This window comes from Trypanosoma theileri, assembly GCF_002087225.1.
Source record: "Trypanosoma theileri isolate Edinburgh chromosome Unknown TM35_Tth_17_V1, whole genome shotgun sequence".
Classification (NCBI taxonomy): Eukaryota; Euglenozoa; class Kinetoplastea; order Trypanosomatida; family Trypanosomatidae; genus Trypanosoma; species Trypanosoma theileri.
Genome location: NW_021639859.1, coordinates 199197 through 226710, shown reverse-complemented (window position 1 = coordinate 226710; position 27514 = coordinate 199197). Strand labels below are relative to the sequence as shown.

Genomic DNA, 27514 nt, shown 5'->3' with positions numbered 1-27514 from the left:
TAGCATGTTTGTTTCTTTTTTTTTTTTTTCATGTTTGTTTTTCTTCATTTTAAGAATATAGAAAAGGTACGGGATTTCCAACGGTGAGGGAAACACACACTACACGCAATTATACACACACACACAGATGAATCAAGACAGAGATAAACCAACATTAAACTTCATTCTACTTCAAAAAAGTTTCCATTCACTTGGCCGCTACCACAGTAGGTCGTGGACCAAGTATTTTTTCTATATCTTCCCTCATTAGCTCTTTCTTTTCCAGTAAAAGTTGTGCGAGTTTCTCATGAAGATCGCGCTTTTCTCTTAATGTCTTCTCCGTGTGTTGATACGCAGATGCTACTAGCTGACGAGCTTCCTCTTCAACCTTTGCATGCAGTTCTTCTGAATAGTTCATCCAAGCACGACCCTCATTACGATCATTGGGTTTGAAAGCCAGTTGACCAATAGATTTGGACATGCCATACATGAGCAGTTTCTCCATTGCGATACGAGTAGCTCGCTGAAGATCATCCATTGCACCTGTTGAAATATCATTCATAAATATGCGCTCCGCAACTCGGCCTCCCATAAGAACGCATAATTGGGAAAATAGAAAAACATCCGTGCGTGGCTCTAAAGCCTCATCTTGCACTTGTTGTGTATATCCCCCAGCTCTCCCACGAGGAATTATAGAGATTTTCACAACATCCTTTTGCAGAGGAGATGTCCACGCCATTATAGCGTGACCAACCTCATGATATGCAGTCCGTCGCAGAGACATATCACTCATTCGTTGGCGATGTTTTTTGCCAATGAGAACGTCGTCAATACTGTCTTGTAGTGTTTTAAGTGAAACAACTTCATTGTCTGTCATAGCTGAAGTTAAAGCAGCTTCATTTACAATTGTTGCAATTTGCGCAGGTGAAACACCTGGAGTACGTTCTGCCAAAGCAGTAGCATATTTCTTGTTACTTACCCCTGGGATAACCTTAACTTCAATGGGCTTACTCTCAATAACAACCTTTCGTTGTTCATTTTCTTTATTATTGGTATTGGTGGAATTATTAGTGGTTTTCGTGGAAGTATTATTGGTATCTGTAGTAGAGCCGCCATTTTCTCCTTCCTCTCTTGTGCGAAATGTTTGCACCACTGGTTTACAGTTCGGATCCCCTGTGATGATGCGATTAAGGTAGAATTCAAAAAGTTCCTCACGAGCATCCTTGTCAGGCATTGGAATATTCACTTTACGATCAAATCGACCATCACGAAGGAGAGCTTTATCAATAGCTTCAGGATAGTTTGTAGCCGCGATGACTACGATTGCCTCATTACTGGTCAAACCATCCAACTCTGCCAGTAACTGATTAATCGTTCGATTTTCCTCACTGCTTCCACCACCACCCATACTACGACCACCTTGGTTACGAGAACCTATAGCGTCAATCTCATCTATAAAGACAACACAGGGTGCCGCCTCTTTAGCCTGTGCAAATAGCTCACGAACACGTCTAGGACCACTACCACCAAATATCTCGATAAAGTCCGCACCAGAGCAACTGAAAAAAGGTGTACTAGCTTCTCCAGCAACAGCACGGGCCAATAGTGTCTTACCTGTTCCAGGCTGTCCAGTGAGTAAACAACCCTTTGGAAGTCTTGCACCAAGTCGAGTAAACTTTTTGGGCTCCTTCAAAAAATCAACATACTGTTTTAAATCTTCTTTAGCCTCAGGAATACCAATGATATCAGCAAAGGTAGTTCCTTTAATTTCTGTACGGTAATTTTTTGATTTCATAGGGTTCATCATATCCATCAATCCTCCCATCATAGGATTCTTCTTAGCCGCATCGCTTGCTTTAGCTTGTCCCATTGCTTGCATGTACTTGCGTCTCATGTACCAAAGAGGTCCAACAAAGATAGCAAGATTTACAACAAGAGGAGCCAACCAGCTCACGGCGTTTCCAACAACAGGACCTGAGGGTCTTACTACACCATCATGAAAACCCTTCAGATAATCACTATCCTGTGTAGGCTGCGGCGGAGCGAGATAGGCTGGCGGTGGAAGAGGAGGAGATGAAGCATTATATGTATTCATTTGTTGCTGTGGATAGGCTTGTTGAACCTGCGGCTGTTGTTGTTGAATATAAAGAGGTTGCTGCTGCTGCTGTTGCTGTTGCTGTGCGTAATGATTCTGATCACCATAGGCATTCATCTGTTGTTGGCGATACATTTGTTCAAAAAGGGATTGATTACCCTGAGGAGAACGTCCATCACCTTGCATTGTTACTACAAAGAAAAATAAAGAAATATACCTATATTAACCAAAATAAAGAATACATATTAAATAAATAAAATACATAAAAAGGGGAGGTATACAAGATTAGTGAATATTTTGGCAAGATTTGAGGTTTTTTTCTTATTATTATTTTTAGAAAGAAAAAAATAAAATAAAATAACCATAATTCATAAAATAGTGAATAGGTAAATAAAAAAAAAGTATAGGCCAAAAAAAAAACGAATTTTTCGTTATAGTGATCTAAATTTAAGTACGGAAAACAACATCGACGTGGTAACGATAAATTCCACATATTAGGACGAAATTGTGGGTTTCAAAGTCAGTTATTTCTCTTTCTCTGTTTCTTTCTCTTTCTCATCATCATCAATATCTTCAATAGGTGTTAAAAAACCAGCTGTTGTTTCATTTAGTAGAGAACGACTCAGTGAATCATCACCATCATCAACAACGGGCATCTCTATAGTGAGTGGGTTCGCTAATGAGTCATCATCACTACCTATTGAGCTTCCCATGAGCGAACGTGCAAGACTATCGGTATCACATTCTTTTTTATTTGCTGAAGTATCAGAAACTGGACTCTGACCTGTTATTCCAGATGTATTTAAGCAACGGGTAACCGTCATTACTGTTTCCTTACCAGGAGTATCATTCAAGGAGGTTCCTTTGCTTTCGTCTTCTGTTTTGCTATCGTCCAACAGGTCATCGTTTGTCTCTTTATGAGGCCTTTCATGTTTAATGGTTCCCATCAAAGGTACAAATGTTCTAGAAGGTGATTCATTATCACTCTTTAAGGTATACGTTATTTGAGAATCTCCAGTCCATGGGGTCAAATCGTTTGAAGGAAAACAAGTGGAAGGTGTATGAAGAGGGTCATCCTTTAAACTCTGAAAACGAGTTAAAGACATGGACGTCACACTGGGAGAATGACGTTTACGGAAATACATGGCATGCATTCGATCAGAAATTGCATTCAATTCCCCACAGTTAAGTAATTTCTCACGAAGAGGTGAAGTATACCGGCACTTTATGTACAGTTCTAAACGACCCGTGAATTCTTCATTTGCCACCATGCGTCGATTTCTACGTTCCTCTAATACCACTAGTTGCAACTGGTAGTGAATTTTAAAAGGGATCAAATTCCCATCTATCTGTTTAGGGGTTAAACCTTTCCACTTCACCACAAATTCCTGAACATCTGAGTGTACTGCAGCCTTGCAAATAGTTTTAAGATTTTTATCTAATTTAACAGGCGTAACATTCTTAGAAGCCGTAGTAGTTGTGAATACAGGTGTTTTCGAAGGAGTGTCTGTAGATGAGGGACATTTTCTCAAAACATTACAGCCGTCATCTGTATCAATAGCAAACACAGGATAAAGACGAGGGATCTTTTCTTGTTTTGTGTTACAGATGGGCAAAGCCACTTCACTAAAGCAACTGCTTCCGTACTGTGTGACGCTTGTCCGCGTGCTTATGCTTACAGTAACGCTATTTGTTCGTTTCCCCATGCTTTACCTTGTGTTCACTCTTCTTCTTTTTCGTTAACAAAGACAAGAAAGAGTCACACTCTAAAAAAAAAAAAAAAAAAAAAAAAAAAAAAAAAAAAAAAACCAGAAAAAGAGAGAAAAAAAAGAACTATTAATACATACCTTTGCGTATAGGTACAAAAAATTCACACAAAATAAATAATAAAATAGTAATAATAAAGAAAATGTATTTCTACTGTTATTATGTATATGTAACTGGTAAACGCCGTCCACCCAATTTTGGGGCCAGGGTCTAGTACTCCCCCTTACTATCAGGGGAGGTGAAGAGCCATAGGAAGATTATCATTTAGTATTCTGTTCTTGGCAGAAAGATTAAGAGTATAAATCAACCAATAAAAAACTTTATTGAAGGAACATTGCGTTATATTTATACAACCAAGGGCATGTGAATAAACCTTAGATCTAAAGCATATTTTATACCGCTCTATTATATTTTATCGACGTTAGAACATGGTTTATTGTGACAACGTACAAACCTCTATGGAAACTGATCGACGAGATGTTGATTCATTCTCAATAATAATAACAGAGTCATCAGAGATTGAACAAGACCTTCGTCGTTTATCAAAACGTTTAGTTTCGTTAATGAAATAAAAAGATCTTTGACTACATTCATTAACAGTTTCCGGCCTAGAGGAGGGGTCATCACAACCATCATTCAAAGGATCCATCACCGTAGAAGGGGCAACAGCTTCAAGTGCCGGTGATTGGGTTGTTAAAGGCAGTAAAGAAGTAAAAAACAAACGCTCAAAATAACGTACACTGATAGAATTATCATTATTCTCGTTAAACTTAACCTGTCTATTATGTACAGTACATATCACTATACCATTATTAAAATCAAGTGGTTTTTTTACCGCTACTTTCATATTCCAATTTGCAATATCATTGGTAGAATTCTTTTCCACATTAAGGGAATTCCAAGAAATACCAACCGTTGCAGATTCAGGAATAGGTTTCTCTGATCTACACCACAGTACACATTCCTCTTTTTGCATTCCATCTTCTGTTTGTGAATCGGTCTCACTATAAAATAAAAAACGTGTTACTGGATTCATAAGACTTCGCAATAAAGCCTCTTGATCATCCTTTAATAATAATGATGTCGTACTCTCATATGGATTAGGATGGCGCTCAAAAAAAGGAAATCGACGAGGATCACGAATAGGTGCATTCTCTGTGATATCATATGGAAAAATAAGAGGCTCCACCACAAGTTTTGAGAAATCAAAGGCGTCAAACTCAAAACTACGGTTTAACCACGATGGAGGACCATCACGCACCCACTGCGAAACTTGTCGTAATTTCGGACCTGCCCATTCCCAGAACTCTTGACTGCGATAAACACGCCAGGCCACTACTTGACAGGCCGGCTTATCTAAATAGACAAAGAAGTCACACTCGTCTACACCAGCAATGGCCATTTGTCCTTGCATCTGGCAAAGATACTGCTGGGGAATACCAAACGGTTGATACGCTGGCTTTGAACCATCATACAAGGAGTGAAAAGGGGATTTAATTTCTAATAAACGACACTTCTCTTGCATAGGAGAAGATGAAGAAGAAGATTCTAAAGAAGATGTGGAATGAACTTGAGGTTGCCATTTGGATCGAAAGGGTATCTTAACAGTAGGTACAGCTTTTTCTCTTGTATCTACTTCTATAGTACTAATGTTTCCCTTCACTTGAGGTTGGGAATCACCGTTTTGAGAATTTGTACGGTAAAACATACGTCCATCTGGAGAGCAGCCAAGCAAACCATCATCCGTTAAGAAGAAACCACCGTCGCTAACAGCATTACCTGTTAATAACTCATACAAGGAACGTGATTTTGCTTCTGTTACAATACCGTGGGAAGTACTGGCATTGCCAGTGAATTCCAATTCTGTTCCAACGATATTGCGTAGATAGTCTACAAAGTCAACAACTCGACCACACAAACCGAGAGCCATTCCAAATTGAGATGCGGATAACCCGTGCGACATGTGTTCTTTCCATTTTATCTTGTCAGGATGTTGTGCCATGTCAAAACACACACCCACACAACTACCACAAAGAGTAAAGAAAACTAGAAAACATAAGAAAAGAAAAGAAATAAAAAAAAAAAGACAATAAGAAAATAAGTACAAGCCAATAGACGCAGAAAACCAATACAAATATATATATATACGTACATACTTGCGTTCCACTTGTTTCCTTTCGAAGATTAACCGTGGATAAAAATAAAAAAAGTTAATCCTAAAGAAAAAAAAAGGAGTACATATATATATATATATAAAGAAAAAAAAAGACATATACGCAAAATGTATTCTGTATGGTAGACCGCCTCATGAAGGACACCTTAAAAACGGAGTTTTAGAGCTGCAACGCAAGAATGCCCGACGAGCCTCACACTGTGCCGTTTCATCCACTCTTTTTTCTTTATCCCGAATGACTTCCACACGAAACACTGTTCGGTTTGCAGAACCCCTCCGTATTGAAGCCAATTGAGAGAGAGATATTGACACAGCAAAGGCATCTGCAGCCTCTTTAATTAAAGATTCTGCATCCTGCGCAGACTCATACCATTGAGGGCTGCGATTTCCTTTCTTTGATCGGGTAGTGGAGAACGTATAACGAAAATCTGGAAGAGTAATAAAAGTAGCTACAGATGCACTCTTAATAAGAGATATTAGTGCGCGCTGAAATGCCACTTTCGTTGGAATACTTTCAAAATGATCAAATAAAGAAAGAGCAATTTGATAATCCGTAAGAGTATGACGGCCACCCATTACTCCCAATCGAATGGGTGTGATTTGTGATGACAGACAAAGAAAAAGTCTCTTCGCAGCAGAAGTATCATCTGGTTTATGTAGTTTATTCCATTGTTTTTCAATTTCCTCGATATTATGGAGAGAAGAATTGCAAACAGGAGACTTTTTGGGAGACTGAGTACATTTATCAAGAAAAACAGCAGTTACAGACATCTCTGGTACAAACCTTGCAAGTGATAATGAAAAGTATCCTTCATTAACATCATATACTAGCATTTGTATTAGCTTTTTTTCTAATGAAGGTTTACTATTTCCATCTTCTACATCCCTTGAAGTTTTCACACCTTTGTTAATATGAATATCTTCTCGAATAGAACGATATATATGTGTCCATTCTCGATACGCCGCCAGACGATCACTACCCCATGGAGTTAAAAAAGGAATAGGTGTATTGGAAGAAATAGCTTCCATGCGTTGTAAACTTTTACGTAAATTGATCTCATTCATACCATCATTACTCATTGAAAAATCAGGAGTCTCAGGAGCTGTGGGTTTCACTGGTTTCGGTAACGGCCAATTCCCAACAGAAGAAGACAAGAGAAAGTAAATCACAACAAAAGAAAGCAGCACAATTATTTTACCTTTAGGGACTCCCGCAGTGGAAGTCTCCGTTGAGGGACGTGAAAGTCCCATCTTCTTCTGGAATCTTTTAAACGCCAATTTCAATGTAATAATGACTAGAGTGTAGAAGGAAGAACTTCCTTTCTCTTGAAATGTGAAAGAGGTATGTACTCCATAGGTGGTGTCGCAACAGTATATATATAAAACAAAAACATAAAAATAGATAGAAAGAGCATATATTAGATGGCACAGAGATAAGATTAAAAGAAAAAAAAATCAATCAAAAGAATAATAATAAGAGATGAATAGAGCACAGAAATCACGATAAAAAAAAAAAAAAACGGTTGAATTTTATGTTCTTTTTCTTCCCCTCCCCTAATAAACCACAGAGATGGAAATGTGAGCAAAAAGTTCAATAAAAAAGCAAGCAAGCAAAGAAGAAATAAGAAAAGATAAAAACAGTAAAAAAAAAAAAAAAAAAAAAAAAGAGCAATATTAACAATTACGATAGCAATAATGTACAACTACTATGTGGTACATTTATCATGTACGGTACGTTTTTTACATCCATATATTTCACGCCTCTTCTCACAGTTAAATGGGAGATTTTTTCTGCTATTAACATCAAGCAGCTCCACACGATAGAGCTCGCGGTACCAATTAATCCATGGTACCTTTGCTATAGAAACAATACGTGCAGTGAGATTGTGAGTCAATAGTGCTTCCTCAATAACTTTTCCGATATTTCCACCTGTGCCTTCGTACCATTTCTTGAAATTTTGATATCCCACTTGTTTTCTAATCATCGCAGAGTCATCGCCGAGTACTGGAAGTTCAATAAAGGTGGCGATATTGGCATTCTGGAGCAAAGAGACCAATACCTTTTGAAATGACACTTTATCTTTTAGATCAAACCAGTGAAAAACACTAAGCACAAGTTGATAATCCACACCTAAACCGGCATTATTTAATAGTGTAAAGTGATTAGGAACTATCATTGTTTGACAGATTTGTACCCGTTTCCCAACATCGTGTTCGTTAATCAGTTTATCCTGCAATACAAGTACATCCCCGCGTTTCTTCCATATTTCCCCACCAACACCTCCCAATTCTACGGACATCACATGTGCATTTGGAAACATCACAGCTAAATTAATAGAGAAGTATCCCTGATCAGATCCATAGTCCACAACTGTAAAAGTCTTCGTTGGTAACAAAATACCCTTGTAAATATCTTCATATATACTGTTTCGTACGGCAGATATCCGCTGAACGTTTCTTTCCTTATTGTAGCCCCATGGCTTTAAAGGAGAAACGACAGCCACTGAGACAGAACGGTCCGTCGTGAGAAGAGTTAAGATGAGAAAAAGAACTAACAGCGTGAGAAACGCCAGAACCACATATTTGAAGATATATTTTTTATTCTTAGGTCGCCGGAAAAACATGCGATACTGCATTGTCTATCTTTGAAAGATCTCTAATAACGGAAAAAATAAATAAATAAATAAATAAATAAATAAATAAATAAATAAATAAATAAATATATATATATATATATATATATATATATATAAACTTAAAGGAAAAGAGGGAAAAAAAAAGGATCACAGCAACAAAAGACACAATTTCATCCGTCTATACAATAATGCGAGTTTTGATATATTACATCGTAGTACAGATCCCTTTTTTTCTTCTTTTTCTTTTTTCCTTCATTCTTCTCGCAGTGATACACATCGTCTTTTCTCTCCTTGCAGCAGAGTGTTCACAAGAAATGCAATCTTTCAACACAAATCAAACAACAAGGACAAAAACAAAGAGAGAGATATATATTGCTATTCTTTCTTTGCATTCTTTCAAAGAAGAAATAACATTAAAAAAAAAATTGAGTTTCTGCTTATTTGGTTCCCCCATTCCAAACATTAATTAACCAGATATTCACTCAAAATACTGTTTTTTTTTTTTTTTCTTATCGCTCTGCACTGGAACTTCAGTTTCCTTTAATGAATACCATCCTGAATGAAGGATCTAACCTTCTCACACCCCAATTAAATAATACCCCACGTGATATTATTATGCATTCTATAAAAGGGAAAAAGGCATACCAAAGAAGAAAAAATGAGGCAATACAAAAAGATAAGAACAAAAAAAAAGGAAATAAGAAAAAAAAAAAGAAATTCTATGTTTTCTATAATTGGCATGCGTGCAAGACGGCATGTCTATTCTGTCAATAGAGAGAGAAAAATGGAGGAGGGGTAACAATTCTTGATCCACTGCACAAAAACAGTAGTAAAATAATAATAATAATAATCCCCGCTACTATGAACAAAACCAAAAAAAAAAAAAAAACAACGGTTGTTAGTGTGCCTCTATGACGATGGCAGAAAAAAGGATGGAGACCACAGGCTCACACCATCCATCTATATGCTTCGGAAAAAAAGATTATCAAAAAAAAAAAAAGAAAAAAGTACCCACATTAAAGAGACGCAGAAATAGACAAATGATAGTAACTATAAATTGTATCTATCTAAAGGTTGGTGGACGCAGACCACTCTTCTGGTACTGTACTTTATCATCACGAGACATGGCACCAGCGGGCACAACATTCTTCACCGCATTATTCACATTCTGCAGCCAAATACGAACCCCAAATATGCGGTACAATTCACTGTTGAGATGACGAAAGTCAATTGATCGTGAGGCTTCGTAATAAAAACTGATCTTCTGTTGATCAAACTGATATTCACAGTCCACCACATCCATGTCCAGTCCAAGTCGGGCCACAATCTCTCGACATGTTCGCAGCGCAAGATTCTCATTGCGGGCAATTTCACCGAAGAGTCGCTCCACTTCTTCCTCCGTCGCCACCCGGAGAACACGGCCGAGTTCACCTTTCATACGACTCACGTTCACCAAATTGCCGTCAAAACTCTCCTCACGCACAAAACAGCCCTTCTCCACACTCCACTCACTGCACTGATTCACCACACCGCAATCATGTCCTCGATCACCCTGCACAATAGCGTACTGTCCAGGCGTAATAAAGACACTACTTTCACATCGTTTCACGCGTTGGCATTTAAATTCCACAATCAAAATAAAACAGTCACGCTTTGCCCAGTTATTCAGATCAGCAACACGACCTGGTGTGGATGTCATTCCATTCACTGGGGACTTCTTCTGATTATAGTTCTTAAACTCCGCATCCTTATTCATTGTTGTTGTTGTGATTGTATTCGCGGCAGGTACGGTAGCTAGTGTACCCGTTATCGCAGGCGGCTGAAAATCCTCTAGAACTGCACAGGATGGCACAGTGTCTTGGTGTTGTTGAGTGGGATTGTTGATAAAGGAAGCGACATGTCGCTCTTCTTTCACAGGCGTAGGTGGATCCAACTCCCGAGATTGAAGTTGTGTCATCACTGGAGAAGCCGCTGGCATTGTAGATACTTGTTGTTGTTGTTGATGTTGGGACATTAAGGACAATAACATTTCATACATGGCATCAATCTTCTCTGAGAGATGATCCACCTTTTCAGATAACTCTTCCATCATGGCAACATTTGTTCCCTCTGACATCTGCATAATATGCTGTGAAGGAATGCGACGCTTCGTTGGTACCACGTTGGTTACATCTTGAAAAGACGATTCCATTATTTCTGCTCTTTTGTGTTTATAACTTGTTATAATATTTTTTTTTCTTTTTCTTTTTTTTTTTGGTATATTCTATTTTCTTTTTAAATAAAAAGAAAAAAGAAATAAAATAAATAAAACTGTTCAATAATATTATTGGTCAATTTTGCTACATGAACAAAAGAGTTCAACGAAACAGAAAATAAAGAAATTGTAGAAATAATTCAAGTTAGTTAGGCAATAAAAGAAAAAAAAGAGCAATAACGTTCAAAAACATCGTTCTTCTACAAAATAGAAATATACATGTAGTTGTATTTTCCAGTCAAATGAAATAATAACGCTGACATTTGAGCATCTAAACATATATATATATATATATACACATAAATAAATAGATTAGATTAGATAGATAGAGAGAAGTCTATGCATCTCACATCCAACTATCGCGTTCGGTCATGTAAAAGGGTTGCACTGGTGTATTTTTACCAGTATCATCTGCACTTGTTGAACATCCAATCCAGAATAACAGTATTTGCTCCAAACGCTGCATTAATAAACCTCGTGTTTTTCCATGTGCATCCGCATCTGCTATATATGGTGGTTGCACTGTCTTCACTATTGTATCCACTGCGGCCAGTTGTAGATACGGCCTCTCAGCGAAAAATGATGCGGCACTCCCCTCCTCAAGACGAATACCAGAGAGTTGAGAGATGCGATGATAGAGAAGTTCAATATCCATCTCAGCCGTGTTAAAGGGTCCTCGCAGTCCGTATAGAGTTTCCATCATTGGGCCTAACTCTCGTGCCCAGAAACGCTCTGGTACACTTCCAGAAGATTGAAGTAATCCCATGAGAAAATCATGACAAATAGTTTTCACCTCTTCTATAGTTTGTGCACTGCGGCGGAGTTTTTCTCTAAGGAGAGAGACTGCAGCACGTGCAATCATTTCAATTTCACAATAATGGGCAACAGCAGAACGAGCCACATGTGGGATACGATGATAAACAAATGGTAAGAATCGCATATTAAGTCCATTCGCATGAAATATTGAGGTCAAAGATGGTTCAAGCAATAGACCTTTTGAACCACGTGGTGTTGATTCACACTTCACAGCATCCCGAAAAAGATCTATATTAGGATGTTGTTTCTTTATTTCATCTTTCCCTTCAATCTCAGACAAACGTTTCGTATAACAATGAGAACAAATACGACAGCACTTTTCAACATTATGACAGACAACAAACCGTAATTCATTTTCCATTGTTCGAGAGCACAAGGTACAATTATCTACATCTTGTCGGGGGAGATCAATAGGGGAATGAAAACCAATCATTGAAGCAATAGCTGGAATCAGTTCATCTCGCAAGTATTCTGTAGCTTCAATAACTTCAGCATTATCTTCAGATGATGATGCTTCTTCTATGAAAGCATCACAGTTTAAAGGTTTACGCCATGATAGTAGAAACTCTGGTCGAAAACGTAAATCTCCTGTTTCATTATTTCCATTTATTACACCTCCAATAGTAGCAATGGGTGGTAGTAAGGATGAATTGCTGATCACATATAATCTCCTATCTTGACCTGCCACAATAGCCATATCTACAGGAAGTGTAATTGTCATCTCATCTCCTGTACTTCTCTTTACTTTATGTGGCTTTAAACCAATAGCTAGAGCCAGATCCATTACTTGTGTCTTGACAGCCTCTGAAACTTGAAACCCCTGACTTCGTTCCTGCAAGGGTAAATAAACCAAATTCTTCGCCATAATAGGAGGAACAGCTGAAACAAGAAAACGAAACCCTGTAAAAGTAACAAGAGTAGTTGGTACAGTATAAAGCAAACGCTTAGGTCCTTCCATCGCAAGAAGTTGTTGCCCTTTCATGTACTGTGATGCCAGACTCCATGCGTGTGCATCGCTCTTAAAGTTTCCACTACCGTCATTAATCACACACTTTACAAGAAGATTATGATGGAGAAAGGTTCCCATTGTACCCTGTTGGACACTCTTTGCCACTCGTTCAGAGGCAGGGCGGAGCATATCCGCGAGAACAACAAGTGCCACATCTTCCGCTGCTTTTGAAAAATCAGACATAAACTCAGATAACTGTTTCGTAGCGGAAACACTTTTCTCCCATTCACCAAAAAGAACCAAATCTACGAGTCCCTGATATTCAGCGTTCCAATCACGACCCATAGTCTTCTTGGCAGTTATATCTTTCCAACAATCTTCCAAAATCTGAATATCATGGGTCATTAAATCCAATGATGGAAGTTTTTTCGTATTTGTCGCTGCAGAAATGCGTGTACGATGGAAAACTCCTTCATCCTCCATACTTCTATTTTGTATCCCTTCATCCTGTACAGATCGTTCATCATACACTCTTTGCCATACCGTGTCAGGACTCTTTCCTTCCTCCACTTGTTCATTAGAGAGACGTATCCACACAATATCACCATCAGACGATAGTGATGATATCCAACAGCTGCCGAAGGGATCTCTGCAGCGGTGCAGCTCACGAATAACAGTCCCCTGCTGCACTTCTCCAACAGTGTCACCAAGCGGGCCGTAGTAAAGAGGCGCAGAAGTGCCAACAAGCTGCCAATACACAGCGGCAACCGCAGCGCGAGAAGAAGATGCGGCCGTCGCAGCAGCGGCGGTGTTTGTTGAAGTCCGTGAAGAACGACGTCCCGCCACTGGCACCTGCGAAGCGCGTTGTTGTCGCTGCCGTGGTCGTTGTGTTTGTTGGCTTGAGGGTAATCGTGGCATTTAGAAATGTTAATACTCCTTTTATATTGATACCAGTATGAGAAATTATAGTGCTGGAGGTTATTATGGGAGAAGAGCAAGAAAGGAAATAATCAGCAAAATCTCACGAAGATGTAAGTAACATTATTCAATAATTAATATCAGCATCCATAGTAGAGAAGAAAAAAGAAAAACAATGACAAAAAAAAAACGTGAGCCAGCAAATATATTCTGTTGATTCCCACACAGGTAAACACCCCTGTGGAGATCACAGTTCAGAAGAGTGGAGTATAGAAAAATACACACAGCTCACTTTCATTTTATTCCCTCGCAAAAAAAACAAAAAACAAAAAAAAAAAAAAAGAATTTGCAAGAAACATGTAATAAACGAGTGGAAAACGCACAATAAAAGTCCATAGTAGCTCTTTCCATCCAAGAAAAAAACAAAAAAGAGAAAGAAGAGCTAGAAAACCCCCAAAAGGAACTTCCACATTTCAAACCACTCATATTAAAGCAACTTTTCTCATTTCATCACAATATTTTTATTTTTTTTCTTTGTCATCCCATCCCCCGCAAAACACTATTAACATTCATAATCCGTTACCCCACTGAACAAACAGAAAGAAAAAAAAACCGTACTAGAAGAGATTGTGCTGGAAAAAAAAGAGAAAAAAAAACACGTGGAAAACACACGGTTCTGCAATTATACTCAATACTACTCAAGATAAAAATAGAAATAAAACGAAAAAAAAAGACTAAAAAAGAGAAAAGAAAGCTTCCAAAAAAAAAAAAAAAAAGAGAGAAATAAATTAAACAGCAGGAAAAATAATGTTGAATATGAATATGAGTGTGAATATATACGGCACATCTCACATGATACAGCAATCCTGTGCCATACCTGAAGGTTTGGCCAATTGATTGTAAAACTCTTCTTCCGCCACACTTCCCGTCATTAGCTGCTCAAAGTACTCATCACTTACGGCCCCTGTCGTTGGAAGTCCATCGCCGAGAACTTGTCGCACATCAATTCCATACTCCAAAAGTATTTGAAGACGTAATTGTTGCTTCGTCATTTGAACTGTAGGACGTAATACTGTATTCTTTTTACTCTGTGCAGCGACAAGCCGCATTGCCTCAGCTTGTGATTTAAGCATACTTGACACATATTGCCATAGAAAGCAAAATAATGCCACAGTGTCCTGTTCACGTGAACTTGGACCATTTTTCTTCCCTTCTTTTGGTAAACCAAGAGGATTATCAGAATTATTGGAGTACCTATTAGTGGTATCTGTGTTATCCTTTGCCTTTTTTCGTGTTGGATTCTTCATCAAACGGTCCTTCAACACTCCAAATGCCATTTGCATAAAGACATGATGTGATAAAGAAACTCGAATAGGATCACCCACGCGCAGAAAGTTAGGACACTGTCCTGGTGGGGTCTTGGGGTCCCGCTCATACCAAAAGAGCACATAATCACATCGCATTTCCCTTTGTAAATCCTGTTGCGTTTGAAGAAAAGGCGATATTTTACTTATACCCTTTTTCCCGGACGGTTTTCTCTCCAGCACTGGCTGGTTTCCCTGATCTTCCGTTTCCCTTTTAGTTCTTTCCGGAACCGGTGGGGCTGTCTCAGTTGAACCGCTCATGACGAATCACCTGGAAAACAGGAGACACAGTATACTTCTTTTGGTGTTTACTTTACTAGCAGATACCGTTAATTAAGAGAGTAGAAGCAAAAACAAAATCATTATAAAAAAAAAAAAAAAAAAAAAAAACAATCGACTCCAATCATAAAATAAAATAAAATCAACAAAAGAAGAATAGTACTGCTGATCCAATACACCAAAAAACTTTCAACCTTTTCTTTCTTGTTATGGTAGAACTCGAAAAAAATAAAGGACTCAAAAGCAAAAATTAAATATATATGTATTGGTAATAATGGATATATTCTAACATCCATAGTATGGGTGTGCACCTCCATGCACCATGAAAGCAACTTGTTTTTGTAGATTTTCCAACTGTTCCTGTAATTGCAACTGCTTCTCATGAAATGATTGAGAAGTTTCCTCTGAAACTAACCCTGCTGTTTTACTTGACTGAGCCTCACTAACGAAGGTCCTTGCAAAGGGATCAAACATTGCCCCAACCGTGGACCCATTTGATTGTGTCGGAATGCATGGAGGTAAAGAGGGATCCTGAGCACTGAGAGGACATTCTCGCATGGGTGCAACACTGTTCAGAGAAAAGAGTTCATCCAACATATTATTTGAGGCGTTACTACTATGCGATTTACTTGGGGCATCGCTTACCCCATATGTATGACTAAAAGAAGAAGTGAAGGGGTTCACGGGTAATTCACTTTTGCAGATATCTGTATCTCTTGTTGAATTTACAATAAAATCAAAGGCACTATCTCCTTCCTGAGCCGAAGGAGGTGTCGATAGAGATAGAAACTGAACCCCAGAAGAAAACCCCTGACCCATTGATTGCGCATTTACTTTATCAAACACCATTAATTCTGAGACATTGGGTGAGCGCTTACCTACACCTATTGAGACTTCATCACTGAATTTTTGCAATGGAACTACTTCACTCGCCTGAGAAGGAGAAACTGTCTCGTCTTTATTCTTTGGTCGTCGAGATTTTAATGCTAAACCACTTAGCATATCCGTAGAACCAGTAGTGACACGAGATGCGCACATCGGTGTTACCATAGAAGGTGGTTTGTAGAATTGTTTCTTCTCATACTTTGCACGAATCCACTTGAGCACCAATTCTTCATCCTCCTTCTCGTTTGGTTTACCATAGTCTGGGGGAAGTGTTCCCTCCCACAACAACTTTGCCTTCCCATTACCCATCTCCTGCATAAACGCAATCTGTGCTGGTTCCCAAATATCCATTGTACAGCTTTTCACTTTACTCACGTGCACGCCCAGCTGTCGGTGCAGACCACTGCAACGCAAACAGATGAATATGCCTAAATTGGTACTCGCCCACGTTGGATTGCGTGCACGGCAGTCCATACACTCCTGATTTTGCTGCTGCCGCAACAACTCAGAGAGGATGCGCCGGTGCCGTTCTCGCATCTCCTTTGATTGGCTAGAGAGAGATGCCATTGACAATCCAATAGGCCTCAGAGACGTTGGACGATATTTCCCTTTTATTGTGGGGGAGTGGGAGAGTGTATTTATGAAGTAGAGAAGGTAGCAATGCAAGACATTTTTACAAAGGAGCAATATATCGTAATCAACTCACCTGATGAAGAAGAGAAAAAAAAATAATAATCCATAATACTCCAAATAGTGGGATAAAAAGAAAAAAATAAAAAAAGGAATAAAAATATACCAAATGTATATATATATATATACATATGTATATACATATATACGTACAGAGAGAAGTGAGAAATGGTAACGGAAATAAAAGCATACCCAAAGAAAACAGTCGAACAGCGGGTAACACAGCGCACACCCTCTCACAGATTCCCCCTTCTTACACTCTACGAAAAAAAATAAACACATACAGAGATGCTTCATTAAACACGCAGAAGTATAAGTTTTATTTTTTTCTCTAGATTTTTATCCCTTCGTCTTTTGTTGTTATTATTATTATTATTCCTCCCCCCTAAGTAAGTAAAAATCCCCCATAAAGCTCACACTTTCGAAATTTTATCAAAAATATTATTCATGGATGCTATAAACAGCAAACAATGTCCATTCGCACTGCACGTTACGGATCCGTAGGGAACTGCAAAGCAATCTCCTTCTACAACGGGAGTTCCATTCACAACACATTCACCAGCCAAACAGAATCCCAAACCAATGGTTGGTATTGAGATACATGTTTCTCCCTTGGATTGACCGGAATATTCAATACGATAAAGAGAGAATTCAGGAAATTCTTGTGGTGGACAGTACTGTTGTACTTCCCATCCTTCCTTGTCAGGATTCTGATAACGTGAGTAAAATGCCTGTTCGAGTCCATTCGTACTATATTTCAGCATAGATAATAACGTTGGGACATCCTTCCACTTTGGCGTAAGACCAGCACGCACAACATTATCACTGCTTGCCATGATTTCTACACCATCACCAAAGAGATAGGCATGTGGTTCACTATCGGAGAGAAATAAACCCTCACCAGGTTCCATCTGCACATAGTTGAGAAAGTAAATCATCCAACAACCAATATCATCAGGGTATTGAGACATGAGGCGGAGAAAAATCAAATCTTCTGTAGAGGCGGATTTACCTTTCTTTGATACAGCTGCCGCATGTTCTCGTAATGCTTTCGTGTGTTCCTCCGCATCAAGAGTGTACATGTGCGTCATCAAACTTTTTATAGCCTCCTTTTCACTCATGTTTTTCACATTTGCGATGGATACACTCAACAATGTAGTTAATGATGGTACAGCCTGCAGCATGTTAAGAATATCCTTTAGTGGACGAAAGCAGCAAAGGGCTTCAAAGTGAGTGAGGGCCACAATTAATTCCGGCTTGTGATTTGGATCCTTGTATTTACTTGGGTTTTCCCTAAACAACTTTTCTGCGAGTTTCTTGTTAGGATGTGCCTGAATAGAAAGTGCTGTCCGAATGGAAAGTATTTTAAGTAAAAATGGCACAGTATCCCGAAACTCTGGTTGCTTTTGTTGTATTGGAGAAAAGAAATGTGAGGCCACTGCGGGTTGACGCAAGAAATCCGACAACAACTCTCCAGACAACAAACGTGAAGGGCAATTCACATGCGTCCCAACCCACAATTCTGCGAACTTTTTATCACTTGTGGTCTCATGCTTCATCCGGGCAACAAAACTATCGGCTGCTGCCTTTCCCCAGTCATAGTGTTGCACCCCACAGTTCAGCTTTACTAGGTTTGTCATTGTCGTCTCTTTTTTTATATAAATTATTTTTATTTGTTTTCTTTCGTTTGTTTGTTTTTTTCTTTTTTCTTTTTTTGATTTCCGTTTTTCAACGAATACAGATCACTCACCAAACATAGTAAAGGAGGGAAATAAAAGAGATGAAGAGTAAGGAAGAAATAACATTATTACGGGCCATTCACATTCGTTACAACAACTGAAGAAGAAGATTAAAAGAAAATATCGTAATGTCACCTCCGAGAATATTCATATTCTTTTAGAAAAAGAAAAAAAAAAAAAAACAACAACACATAGACATAAAAAAAGAGAAACAAATACTGCAAACAAAAACAATTAGAATAGAAAAACAAATATATTTATATACTGTGATTTCCCAAACCCAAGCAAACCCCTTCCCCAACACCCATTTATTTAGTAAAATAGAGACAGAGAGAAAATAATAGAGGACAATAAAAAAAAAAACTCAAAAAAAAAATATTTATTGTAATAATCAAAAGAAGGAAACTCTGAATAGGAAATAAAAGGAACTACTTCGACTTCGATATACTACTTGGATGCACTTTCCAAGTTGCGCGAAACAGTGAAAGCTCCTGTGATGACATCTCTGTTTCTGAGAACTGTTTCGTTGTATTTTTCCACCTTTTCCAACGCGCCGCTCCCTTCTCTGCTGAGGGAACACTAGACACAAACTGTTGGGCGTCGCGGTTTACAGATATCATCTGCGGAGAGACATTAATCATACGAAATTGTGAAAATCGACGTACACGACTGGCCGCAACATAGATAAGGTGATCGCATGGGAAAAAACCACTACCATCAAAGAGAATGGGATGATCAAATGTCAATCCCTGGATTTTGTGCACAGTGTATGCATAGGCTGGTGTGATTGGCATAACAGTGATACGAACAGCACAAAAACCTTCACGCCATCCCTCCAAAAGTGGAACAGAAATAAATGGAATGGCCACCTCTTTACCATCCGAGTCCATCTTCACAACAGGAATAACAATATCATCATTATTATTATTACTATCATTATAGTCGTTGATCACATCGCTAGATTCACTCTTGTTATTCTCGTTATTCTTACTCATATCATTATTATTATTCTCAGAAGGAAGAAGAAGAAGTGCGTCTGCTCCAAGATTTGTTTTTTCCAAAGCATTAGAAGTGGAATTTGGTTTTTGTTCACGCAGGACGGTGTACTCCTTCCATGAAAGAAGTACTTTCAGTTCGGTGGGAACAAGATGACGAACATGACGAAGAGATTGAAAACTAACAACCGTTCCAAGGGATCCATTAACGTATTGCGTGTTAAGATTACGTAATAGCATCACTCGACAACCAATCTTTAACCGCTTATGCTGAAGTACATGATCATTTTGTATGATCTTGGCATATCGACGTTCCAATGCAGATCGCATAAAACGTTCCATGTAGTCACCCTGACGTACTTCTATAAAAACATTTCCCCAAAGTTTTCGTGCAGCAGCAGCCTCCTTTGAGTTTCCCTGAAAGTGATTGGCAATTGCAGATTGGAGTGTAAACATCGCCTTCACAGCCCCACCTTTTACTTCTTCGGTAAATCGCACGTATACTGAGAGGTGACGGGCGTGTCGGGAAGAAACAGGAGGAATCATCAAATTAAAAGTGTCTTTTAGTTCACACTGTGAAGATAAATTGCAAACAAACTCTTCTGCTCGTCTGCGCCAGTTTACAGAATGAAAGGATTTACTGTGAAAATGAATAACGAGAATTTCAGAATGCATTTTACGAGATCTTTTACTCGTTGCGCTGATAGAATTCCCATTTGGGTTTGTAGAACTTGTGACCTGAAGTTCACTACGAAAACATCGTTCCTCTCCTTCTAGTTTAAACATCTTCGCATCGTTAAATGCACTCACCGCACGCCTTGTGGGAAAGAGATGAATAGCGTTTGGATCCGCCGGGTTTAAAATAGCAGAACGTGAGAGACGATATGTAAGAATACCACGACGTAATTTTCTAAGATCATTAAGAAAATCAACATCTTCAATATGTCGTGAGGGCTCATTTAGCCATATATGAATTAAACATTTTTGAAATACAGGACTTTCAAAGAGAGGACGAGTGTGGTAATATCGCAGTAAACGACGTCGGTTCTTTACTGAATAATTACTACCATTACGATTGAAACCAATCTTTTCTATTTGATCCGTATCATTCTTATAATGCTTACCATTATTAGATACATTAGAATCTTTAGGTGGTGTTATCAATGAGGTTTGAATATCTTTATCCTTTCTCTCTACACCGGAGCAAATAATACTCTCCCGCGCAGATTTCTTCCCTGTATTACCATGCATAAGCTGCATAAAATCACCAGAAAGTATTACTTGAATTCCTCCAAATGGCAATTGTGGTGTTCTCCCGGGAGCCGCACGTGCTGCGAGATCAAGGGCTTCAATGTATCCTGCATGCAGCATTGAGACTTCATCTACGATAATAACATCTAGCGTAGAGAGTAAATCTGCATCATATCGAATAAGTGAAGATAGGCTAATAGAAGATAAATCTTTTTCATCACAAGAGAAAACAGGAACTCCAAAAGTTCCATGAAATGTATTTCCACCACTTGCTAATGCGGCTATTCCAGTAGATGCCGTAACGGCCACGCGTAAGTTTTTAGATTCAAGGTGTTTTCTAATGTAACCCAGTAAAAAAGATTTCCCTGTTCCCGCATCTCCGCCAATAAAGAGTGAAGCCCCATCCAATGCTAATCGAAGTACTTCTTCTTTTTCTGCAGGAACATCCACCCCTTCAAAAGCATCTTCTTTGCTGGATTTTTTATATTTATCCTCTTTCTTTCTTGTTTTTATGGGAGTCTCCTCAGAAATCTTAGAAACAGATGATGGGATTTCAAAAGAGTAACAGAACTCTCTTCTCTCTTTTTCTTCTCGTTGTTGTTGTTGTGGCACTGTTGTTGATTTACAATATTTATATTGAGGCGACAATGTCTTTTTCTTTTCTTTATTATTAATCCCATCAATGGTGTCTTCTTCTGATTTCCAAACGTGTTGATGTGTGGCGGAGGTGTTTGACTCATTCTGAAGAGTTTCTCCAACAGCAGTGTGGACTCCCTGGGCAGACAACGGCAGTAATGTGCAAACAGACGGACTGGGCTTCCGCTGCAGTAGCAGTCTAGTTAAGCGGAGTTTCATGAACTGTGTCTAAGAGAAGAGAAGAAAATAAAAAAAAAAATACATGAGATTATGATTAAAAGTGAATTAATAAATGAAAAAGAAAATACTTCCTTGCATTGGTGATTCTGAGAATACACACACAGAGAAACATAATCAGACAAACCCCATTAAGAGGAACGCAAATAAATCCACGAGAATCTAATGAAAAGTCTAAAAACGGCCTCGAAGAAAGAAAACAAAACAAAAAAAGAAAATGCATCTATATATATTTATATATATGTATATATTGTGATTCCACAAACAGTATTGTGATCTAAACTACCATTGTGGGAAACCACCACGTGATGACGTTGTTCGTCGCGAACTTGGCACCCTATCAAATGTCGCTGTTGTTGTAAATCTAGATCCTCTAGCAGAAGAAGGTTGTCTCTCGCTCGTCTTTACAGCAGTGGAAGCAGAGGAAGAGCGAAGTCGCAGGCTTGCACGAAGTTCCACAAGCTGTTTGTGCTCTTCTGGGGATAAATACATAGAATGGCATCGTGTGTCCGGCAACGCACATTCTCCGGTATCACCGCGAGATACCAAAACACCACGGAATCGCAAGAGTGCAAATACTTCAGCACCTGTTAACACATCCAAAACAGTTCTCTGTGGTGCGGTCTTTAGTGGCATGGGCGATTGAGCACGAAAGGATGAACTCGAGCGTCGAGAAGTCGCACTGCTTGGGCGACGAGGTGTGGATTGCCTTTCAGTTTGCTGAGAGGGAGTATTAATATTTTTCTCTTTTCGCTGAATAGAGGAAGAACGAGGATGTACATTCATTTGCACTGGTCGTGCGGCACTGCGCTGTGGAATTCTCTCCTTTGCCCTCTGTTGTTGATCCTGTTGCCTTACTCTCGGTTTCAACGGCTGTTGTTGTTGTTGTTGTTGTTGTTGTTGATAATGATGATCATAATGGTGATGCTGGCGAGGCTCAACCACCGCGGAAGAACGTGAAGAAGAACACCGTGAGGCTCTATTGATGCCAGTTGATGAGAAATTCTCCTTCACGTGGCGAATTGCAGCAGCAGCAGCCTTTACACTTGGGCTTCGTGAAACTGCAGGTTTGCACACTCCTTCCTGTTTTTCTTGCTCTTCCTGCTGTCTTTCCTCTTCTTTCTGTCTTTGAGTTTCGTCTTTCCATATCTGCGTAGTATTAGGGGACATATCACTCTGTGAATTTCTTCCTGGAGTTGTCTGCGTCTCTGACGGGGCACTTTGCCAGGCTTGCACCAAGTTTGGGGATGGTGACTTTGTGGAGTCTACTGGACTTGAGCCAGTACTGTTGTAAAGAGCTGATTTTCTCAGTTTCTCTCGCAGTCGAGCTTGTACAGCTTGAAAAGGATCAAATGTTCCACTTGTTGCGGGTGTCAACACGGATGAAGTTGCGGTTGTACTTTTATGAATTGTCGCGAAACGTTCAGCGGATGTCAACAGCGACGGCACTGGACGCTTCGGCATTCCACTCGGCGGATCATTTACGGTTGACATTGCGGTTGGTATAATGTGATGTGTATACTGTGTCTGTGGGGCTGCAGGTGTACTGTCATAATAGGCGTGGGCCTCGAGACCCGTGAGGGACTTTTCGGATTGCACACAAGATGTGTTGTGCGATTCTCTGTTATTAACGGATTGTGTGATTTTATCACCGCTGATACTATCGTTAATATTTTGGCTGCTGTTATTAGTATTGATATGGTTGTTGCTGTTGTTAATATTATTGTTGTTGGTCTGTCTCTGTATGGCCTCACGCTTTGCCAACTCCACAAGACGATCAAGTCCTCCTGTTGGGATTGACGTAGTGTTCTTTGGCCCACGACTTTCATTCACACTGCGTTCTGTCAATATGGCTGAATATCTTTCATCCGGGCCATTTACTCTATTAGTTGATGCCGGCGTTTTTGTGGTTGTTGTTGTTGTTGGTTTAGTTGTGATGGCTTCATTGCAGTTAAGAGTGATACTTAGATTTGTCAGTCGATCCCGCACTTCATTGATCTTACTCTCCACATCTGCCAATATCACTGAAGACATTTACTGAACTTACAAAAAAGTGTAAAAAAAAAATATAATAATAAATAAACAGATTACAGAAAGAAACGAAGAAAAAAAATATAAATTAAATAAAAACACATAAGAAAAGGAAAAAAAAAGGGTTAAGATTATAGTCACCTACTCACTCATTTATTCATTTATTCACTCTCTGTATAAATATATATTGTACGCCTGTATGTATGTATGTATGTATGTATGTATGTATGTATGTATGTATGTATGTTATGTGAAAATGGAAATGAAACAATTTAAAAAAAAACTAATAATATCAAAATAGATTAAAGGGCACATAAGTTTAATTCGAATTATGAACGCACACAAATACATATAATTAAACACATATATATAGCGAAAAAAAAAAAAATTGAAAGTATGACGTGTTATTGGGAACGTCAGCAAACACAACTGTTACTATTACTGTTGAACAAGTACTTGTATCTTTTTTTCCAGTGCTCTCCACACTGGCACAAACCGCTTCCCATGCTCTAACACATTAATCACATCACACTCTGAGAGAAATTCAGAATCCATTTCATCCCGCTTTCTCTTCTTCCCAACAGAAGAACGACTCATATATATCGTTTGCAGTAGTCCTCGATCTCCACTCACCACTATACACGGCATGTGTGTTAAGGCGTGTGCAGCCCGCATCATAACACTATCGGCTGCCTGTTGTTGGCCGCCGCACGGTGTGAAGTGACATCTTCCCGCCATTACAAGCCGCCGCCAAACACTCATCTTCACATGTTTTGATGGTTTTCCATTCTTTTCATCTTGTGCATTGGCCGGCAGTTGTTCACATACACTCGCCGCATCGGGAAAGACACCGTGATAGCGTGTAAAGCATGAGCCAAAAAAACACCAGAGAAACATGTGATCTATACAGTTAAACCCATCCTTCACGGCAAGCGAGGGAGGGGCGGATTTGAACTGATTAAACCCGTAGTTATCAAGATCCAACAGTACTACCACTATAGGAAGTTGGGTATGATTACGCAGGGCTGTGATGTGTGTGGAGGCCCGCAGAGTCTCACACCGCAGACAATGACACTCATTGCTCAGCCACGCATCTCCACTCACATGCCGCGTATCGTACAATGAATGCACATCATCCACAGTGCCAGCCACACAACTAAAGCCCTCATCTCCAGGATGGTGAAAACGTACAACTCCAACAGCCGCCGTATCAATATTATTATTATTATTAATATTACTATTATAAGAAGAAGAATGAATAGATGGTGTGGTTTTACCGCTTAATAATGTAGACACACCATTACCTGTATTGTCATTGCAAGTCTGCTGAAGAGCGTCCTCTTCATCCTCGAAGCTAACTTCAGCAAACATCACCACTATAGCAGAAGAAAGAGAAATAAATAAAAAGGAAATATATATGAAAATGGAGCAGAGCAGGAATACAGTAATGTCTACAAAAACACGCAATCATCAACATCAACAACAACAACAAAGGATATTGTTTTATTACCTCAATCTTCATTCCAATAATATAAAGAAGGTACCAAAATGGCTCAACCACTATGCTGTGATACTCTCATTAAGAAATAATCACAGCACATTTACTCTTCGCGTGGTCGTTTCCGTTGTACATCCACAGTCTCTGTTTCTCTGTTTTCATGAGAATCAAGAAGAACTCGCCGCGAATGGGTAACGTCAAGCAACGTAACCTTTCGACTCCCAAGCGAATGTCTTCCCTCAGCAGAAAGAAAATCCACCCACTCATTACTAACAAGATCCACCAAAGAGGATGGGGAAAGACCCTGTAGTGTTTTATAGTGTATGTGCAACGCAGAAACCAATTCAGCCGCTGATTCCGTGCCCTTTGAAGTGTACTGTAATGTGCGAGTCAATGACTTTAGTATACTTACAATGCAAAGTGTCCAGGGAATTAGTTCGGTCTCGCTTTTGGCTTCTCGAACTAACTGCATCTCTTTAAATGCAGGATCCAGCGTTGGGAACAGCAGCTGCCGTACATCCATGGCGAGTAATGAGGCATCCGCAAGAAGAAGCAGTTGTGCCTTTAGAAGAGTAATTTGAGTTGTAATTAACAAAAACGAAGAAGATGAAGAACAAGAAGTGGTGGTGGTTGATGTAGACTGTGAACTGAGGTGAGAAAGTCCATCAAGGAAGGTATTCACCGCGGTCTGCTGTATCCACACAACCACCTTCTGTTTGACTTCATCTTTTCTTTCTTCTTTAGCGTCTTTTAACGAGCGGCGTCCTGCGATTGTCGTCATGTATACATCTAGACAGCGCAGCAGAGAGAAACTCACCGTTTTTACACCTTCCACGGCGAGTGTGAGATTCCGCTTCCCATCCTCATCTTGACAGTAGTGAAATACCACCCATTTGAGTAACTCTGTGTGCCGCTCCAACACAAAACTCCACAAGTCTTCATTTGTGAAAAGTGGAATCTCACCATGATTTCGCTCCGCCGTGTAGGCCTCAAACCACTGCAGCAGAACTGTAAGAGCCCTTTCCAGTTGTGAAATATTCAATACGGCTGGAAACAATGTGTCTTCTAAGAGATCCCGCATGATCACAGCGAGTGCTAATTCCGGTTTACCCACTTTACGGCATAAACACTGCAGAAGAGTATCTAAGAGTTCATTCCGTGCAAGATCCGGCATTGGTTTTTCCATTGAGACTTCTGAATGCTCCAACTCCAACTCAAACATCTTACGAGCCTCCGTACACCACATACTTTTAATCGTTTCTTGTGCTTTCTTTTCCATCGCCTTCTTCTTACTCTCATTCACTTCAAAGTCATTATATTCCTCAACTAATTCACCCGTAATGAGATCAAGAGATGGTACACTAAAATCCCGCTTAAAACTACGACGAATAAACGCCTCAGCAGCCTCTTCCGAACCATTAAAATTATCATTATCATTATCACCGTCATTCCCCAACATCAAGCATTCACTAAGCCATTGCCGTTCAGCTTTTCCAACTTTTGTATAACTACCAAACAAATGTGAAGCATCATGAGCAAGCTGCTGAAATTGGTAAAAAATAGAAAAGTAGCGACGCCGCAGACGAACAATCTTTCTATCAACTACACCCTCTTTCATTTCATCATCATCATCATCATGTGAGGGAGCTAACGATACACTCTCGCTAGAGTTTAACACCTCCTTCTCCTTTTCCTCCTCTTCATTTGCAGAGAGCAAAGGCAGACGTGTCAAGAGAGATTCCAGACGAAGAGCAACACTTGACCAACATCCCCAAAAAACCACTACAAACTGCTGCTGTTGTAACTGCATCAGTTGAGTACAGAGTCCAGTAAGTGTAGTTTTCTCCTCTGATTCCTTTTCCTTGGCTGCACTCATAAAGAAGAACAATCCCTCACGCCATTGTTCCCAGCGGGAGAGCGGCATTACCAGCAGTTGGGCACATCTCGTGTAGAGATCATGATAGTGCCGCACAGCTCTGCTGAAGGATTGAACATATAAAGAGGAAAGGGAAGGAAGAATAGACTTATCATGGCGTGCCTGTTCAATACGATCAAGTGCAGCCTCCCACACACTGTGTGAAAGACAAGCAGGAGGCTGCAAGAGAGAAGAACCTACATCGCAGAAACCACTTACTTGCTGTCGTGAGAGAACACTACGAAGTGCAGCCATACAAGAATAATGTAAATTTTATTTAACGCGATGTTTTTTTTTTTTTTTTGGTGTGCGTATTCTTTCTTCTTATTTTATTCTTTGTATTTTCTTTCTAAAAAATTGCACGACTCCCTTTTCTACTGATCCTTCCCCCACTTTTTTTTTTTTTT

The 27514-nt window shown here is 39.4% G+C and overlaps 14 protein-coding genes across 14 annotated transcripts; all 14 read right to left on the bottom strand.

Annotated features, from left to right (window-relative positions):
* Positions 1-187: 187 nt before the first annotated feature.
* On the bottom strand, positions 188-2260 carry TM35_000172020 (putative ATP-dependent zinc metallopeptidase, putative,metallo-peptidase, clan MA(E), family M41; the record flags this gene model as incomplete). The annotated part of the gene is made up of 1 exon (XM_029026281.1): positions 188-2260. The coding sequence occupies one exon, from the start codon at positions 2258-2260 to the stop codon at positions 188-190; it is 2073 nt and encodes a 690-aa protein (XP_028882396.1).
* Positions 2261-2598: 338 nt separating this feature from the next.
* On the bottom strand, positions 2599-3780 carry TM35_000172010 (uncharacterized protein; the record flags this gene model as incomplete). The annotated part of the gene is made up of 1 exon (XM_029026280.1): positions 2599-3780. The coding sequence occupies one exon, from the start codon at positions 3778-3780 to the stop codon at positions 2599-2601; it is 1182 nt and encodes a 393-aa protein (XP_028882395.1).
* Positions 3781-4274: 494 nt separating this feature from the next.
* TM35_000172000 (uncharacterized protein) lies at positions 4275-5843 on the bottom strand (the record flags this gene model as incomplete). Its single annotated transcript, XM_029026279.1, has 1 exon — positions 4275-5843. One exon carries the CDS (start codon positions 5841-5843, stop codon positions 4275-4277), a length of 1569 nt encoding a protein of 522 aa, XP_028882394.1.
* Positions 5844-6146: 303 nt separating this feature from the next.
* On the bottom strand, positions 6147-7265 carry TM35_000171990 (uncharacterized protein; the record flags this gene model as incomplete). The annotated part of the gene is made up of 1 exon (XM_029026278.1): positions 6147-7265. One exon carries the CDS (start codon positions 7263-7265, stop codon positions 6147-6149), a length of 1119 nt encoding a protein of 372 aa, XP_028882393.1.
* Positions 7266-7720: 455 nt separating this feature from the next.
* Positions 7721-8650, bottom strand: TM35_000171980 (uncharacterized protein; the record flags this gene model as incomplete). Its single annotated transcript, XM_029026277.1, has 1 exon — positions 7721-8650. The coding sequence occupies one exon, from the start codon at positions 8648-8650 to the stop codon at positions 7721-7723; it is 930 nt and encodes a 309-aa protein (XP_028882392.1).
* A 1063-nt stretch (positions 8651-9713) lies between these two features.
* On the bottom strand, positions 9714-10841 carry TM35_000171970 (putative cell cycle sequence binding phosphoprotein (RBP33); the record flags this gene model as incomplete). The annotated part of the gene is made up of 1 exon (XM_029026276.1): positions 9714-10841. The coding sequence occupies one exon, from the start codon at positions 10839-10841 to the stop codon at positions 9714-9716; it is 1128 nt and encodes a 375-aa protein (XP_028882391.1).
* A 409-nt stretch (positions 10842-11250) lies between these two features.
* Positions 11251-13587, bottom strand: TM35_000171960 (uncharacterized protein; the record flags this gene model as incomplete). Its single annotated transcript, XM_029026275.1, has 1 exon — positions 11251-13587. The coding sequence occupies one exon, from the start codon at positions 13585-13587 to the stop codon at positions 11251-11253; it is 2337 nt and encodes a 778-aa protein (XP_028882390.1).
* Positions 13588-14435: 848 nt separating this feature from the next.
* TM35_000171950 (uncharacterized protein) lies at positions 14436-15212 on the bottom strand (the record flags this gene model as incomplete). Its single annotated transcript, XM_029026274.1, has 1 exon — positions 14436-15212. The coding sequence occupies one exon, from the start codon at positions 15210-15212 to the stop codon at positions 14436-14438; it is 777 nt and encodes a 258-aa protein (XP_028882389.1).
* A 303-nt stretch (positions 15213-15515) lies between these two features.
* On the bottom strand, positions 15516-16682 carry TM35_000171940 (stromal membrane-associated protein; the record flags this gene model as incomplete). The annotated part of the gene is made up of 1 exon (XM_029026273.1): positions 15516-16682. The coding sequence occupies one exon, from the start codon at positions 16680-16682 to the stop codon at positions 15516-15518; it is 1167 nt and encodes a 388-aa protein (XP_028882388.1).
* A 536-nt stretch (positions 16683-17218) lies between these two features.
* Positions 17219-18445, bottom strand: TM35_000171930 (phosphomannose isomerase; the record flags this gene model as incomplete). The annotated part of the gene is made up of 1 exon (XM_029026272.1): positions 17219-18445. The coding sequence occupies one exon, from the start codon at positions 18443-18445 to the stop codon at positions 17219-17221; it is 1227 nt and encodes a 408-aa protein (XP_028882387.1).
* Positions 18446-18972: 527 nt separating this feature from the next.
* TM35_000171920 (PIF1 helicase-like protein) lies at positions 18973-21645 on the bottom strand (the record flags this gene model as incomplete). The annotated part of the gene is made up of 1 exon (XM_029026271.1): positions 18973-21645. One exon carries the CDS (start codon positions 21643-21645, stop codon positions 18973-18975), a length of 2673 nt encoding a protein of 890 aa, XP_028882386.1.
* A 300-nt stretch (positions 21646-21945) lies between these two features.
* On the bottom strand, positions 21946-23697 carry TM35_000171910 (uncharacterized protein; the record flags this gene model as incomplete). Its single annotated transcript, XM_029026270.1, has 1 exon — positions 21946-23697. One exon carries the CDS (start codon positions 23695-23697, stop codon positions 21946-21948), a length of 1752 nt encoding a protein of 583 aa, XP_028882385.1.
* A 435-nt stretch (positions 23698-24132) lies between these two features.
* Positions 24133-25065, bottom strand: TM35_000171900 (uncharacterized protein; the record flags this gene model as incomplete). Its single annotated transcript, XM_029026269.1, has 1 exon — positions 24133-25065. One exon carries the CDS (start codon positions 25063-25065, stop codon positions 24133-24135), a length of 933 nt encoding a protein of 310 aa, XP_028882384.1.
* Positions 25066-25295: 230 nt separating this feature from the next.
* TM35_000171890 (uncharacterized protein) lies at positions 25296-27362 on the bottom strand (the record flags this gene model as incomplete). The annotated part of the gene is made up of 1 exon (XM_029026268.1): positions 25296-27362. One exon carries the CDS (start codon positions 27360-27362, stop codon positions 25296-25298), a length of 2067 nt encoding a protein of 688 aa, XP_028882383.1.
* Between the last annotated feature and the right edge of the window lie 152 nt (positions 27363-27514).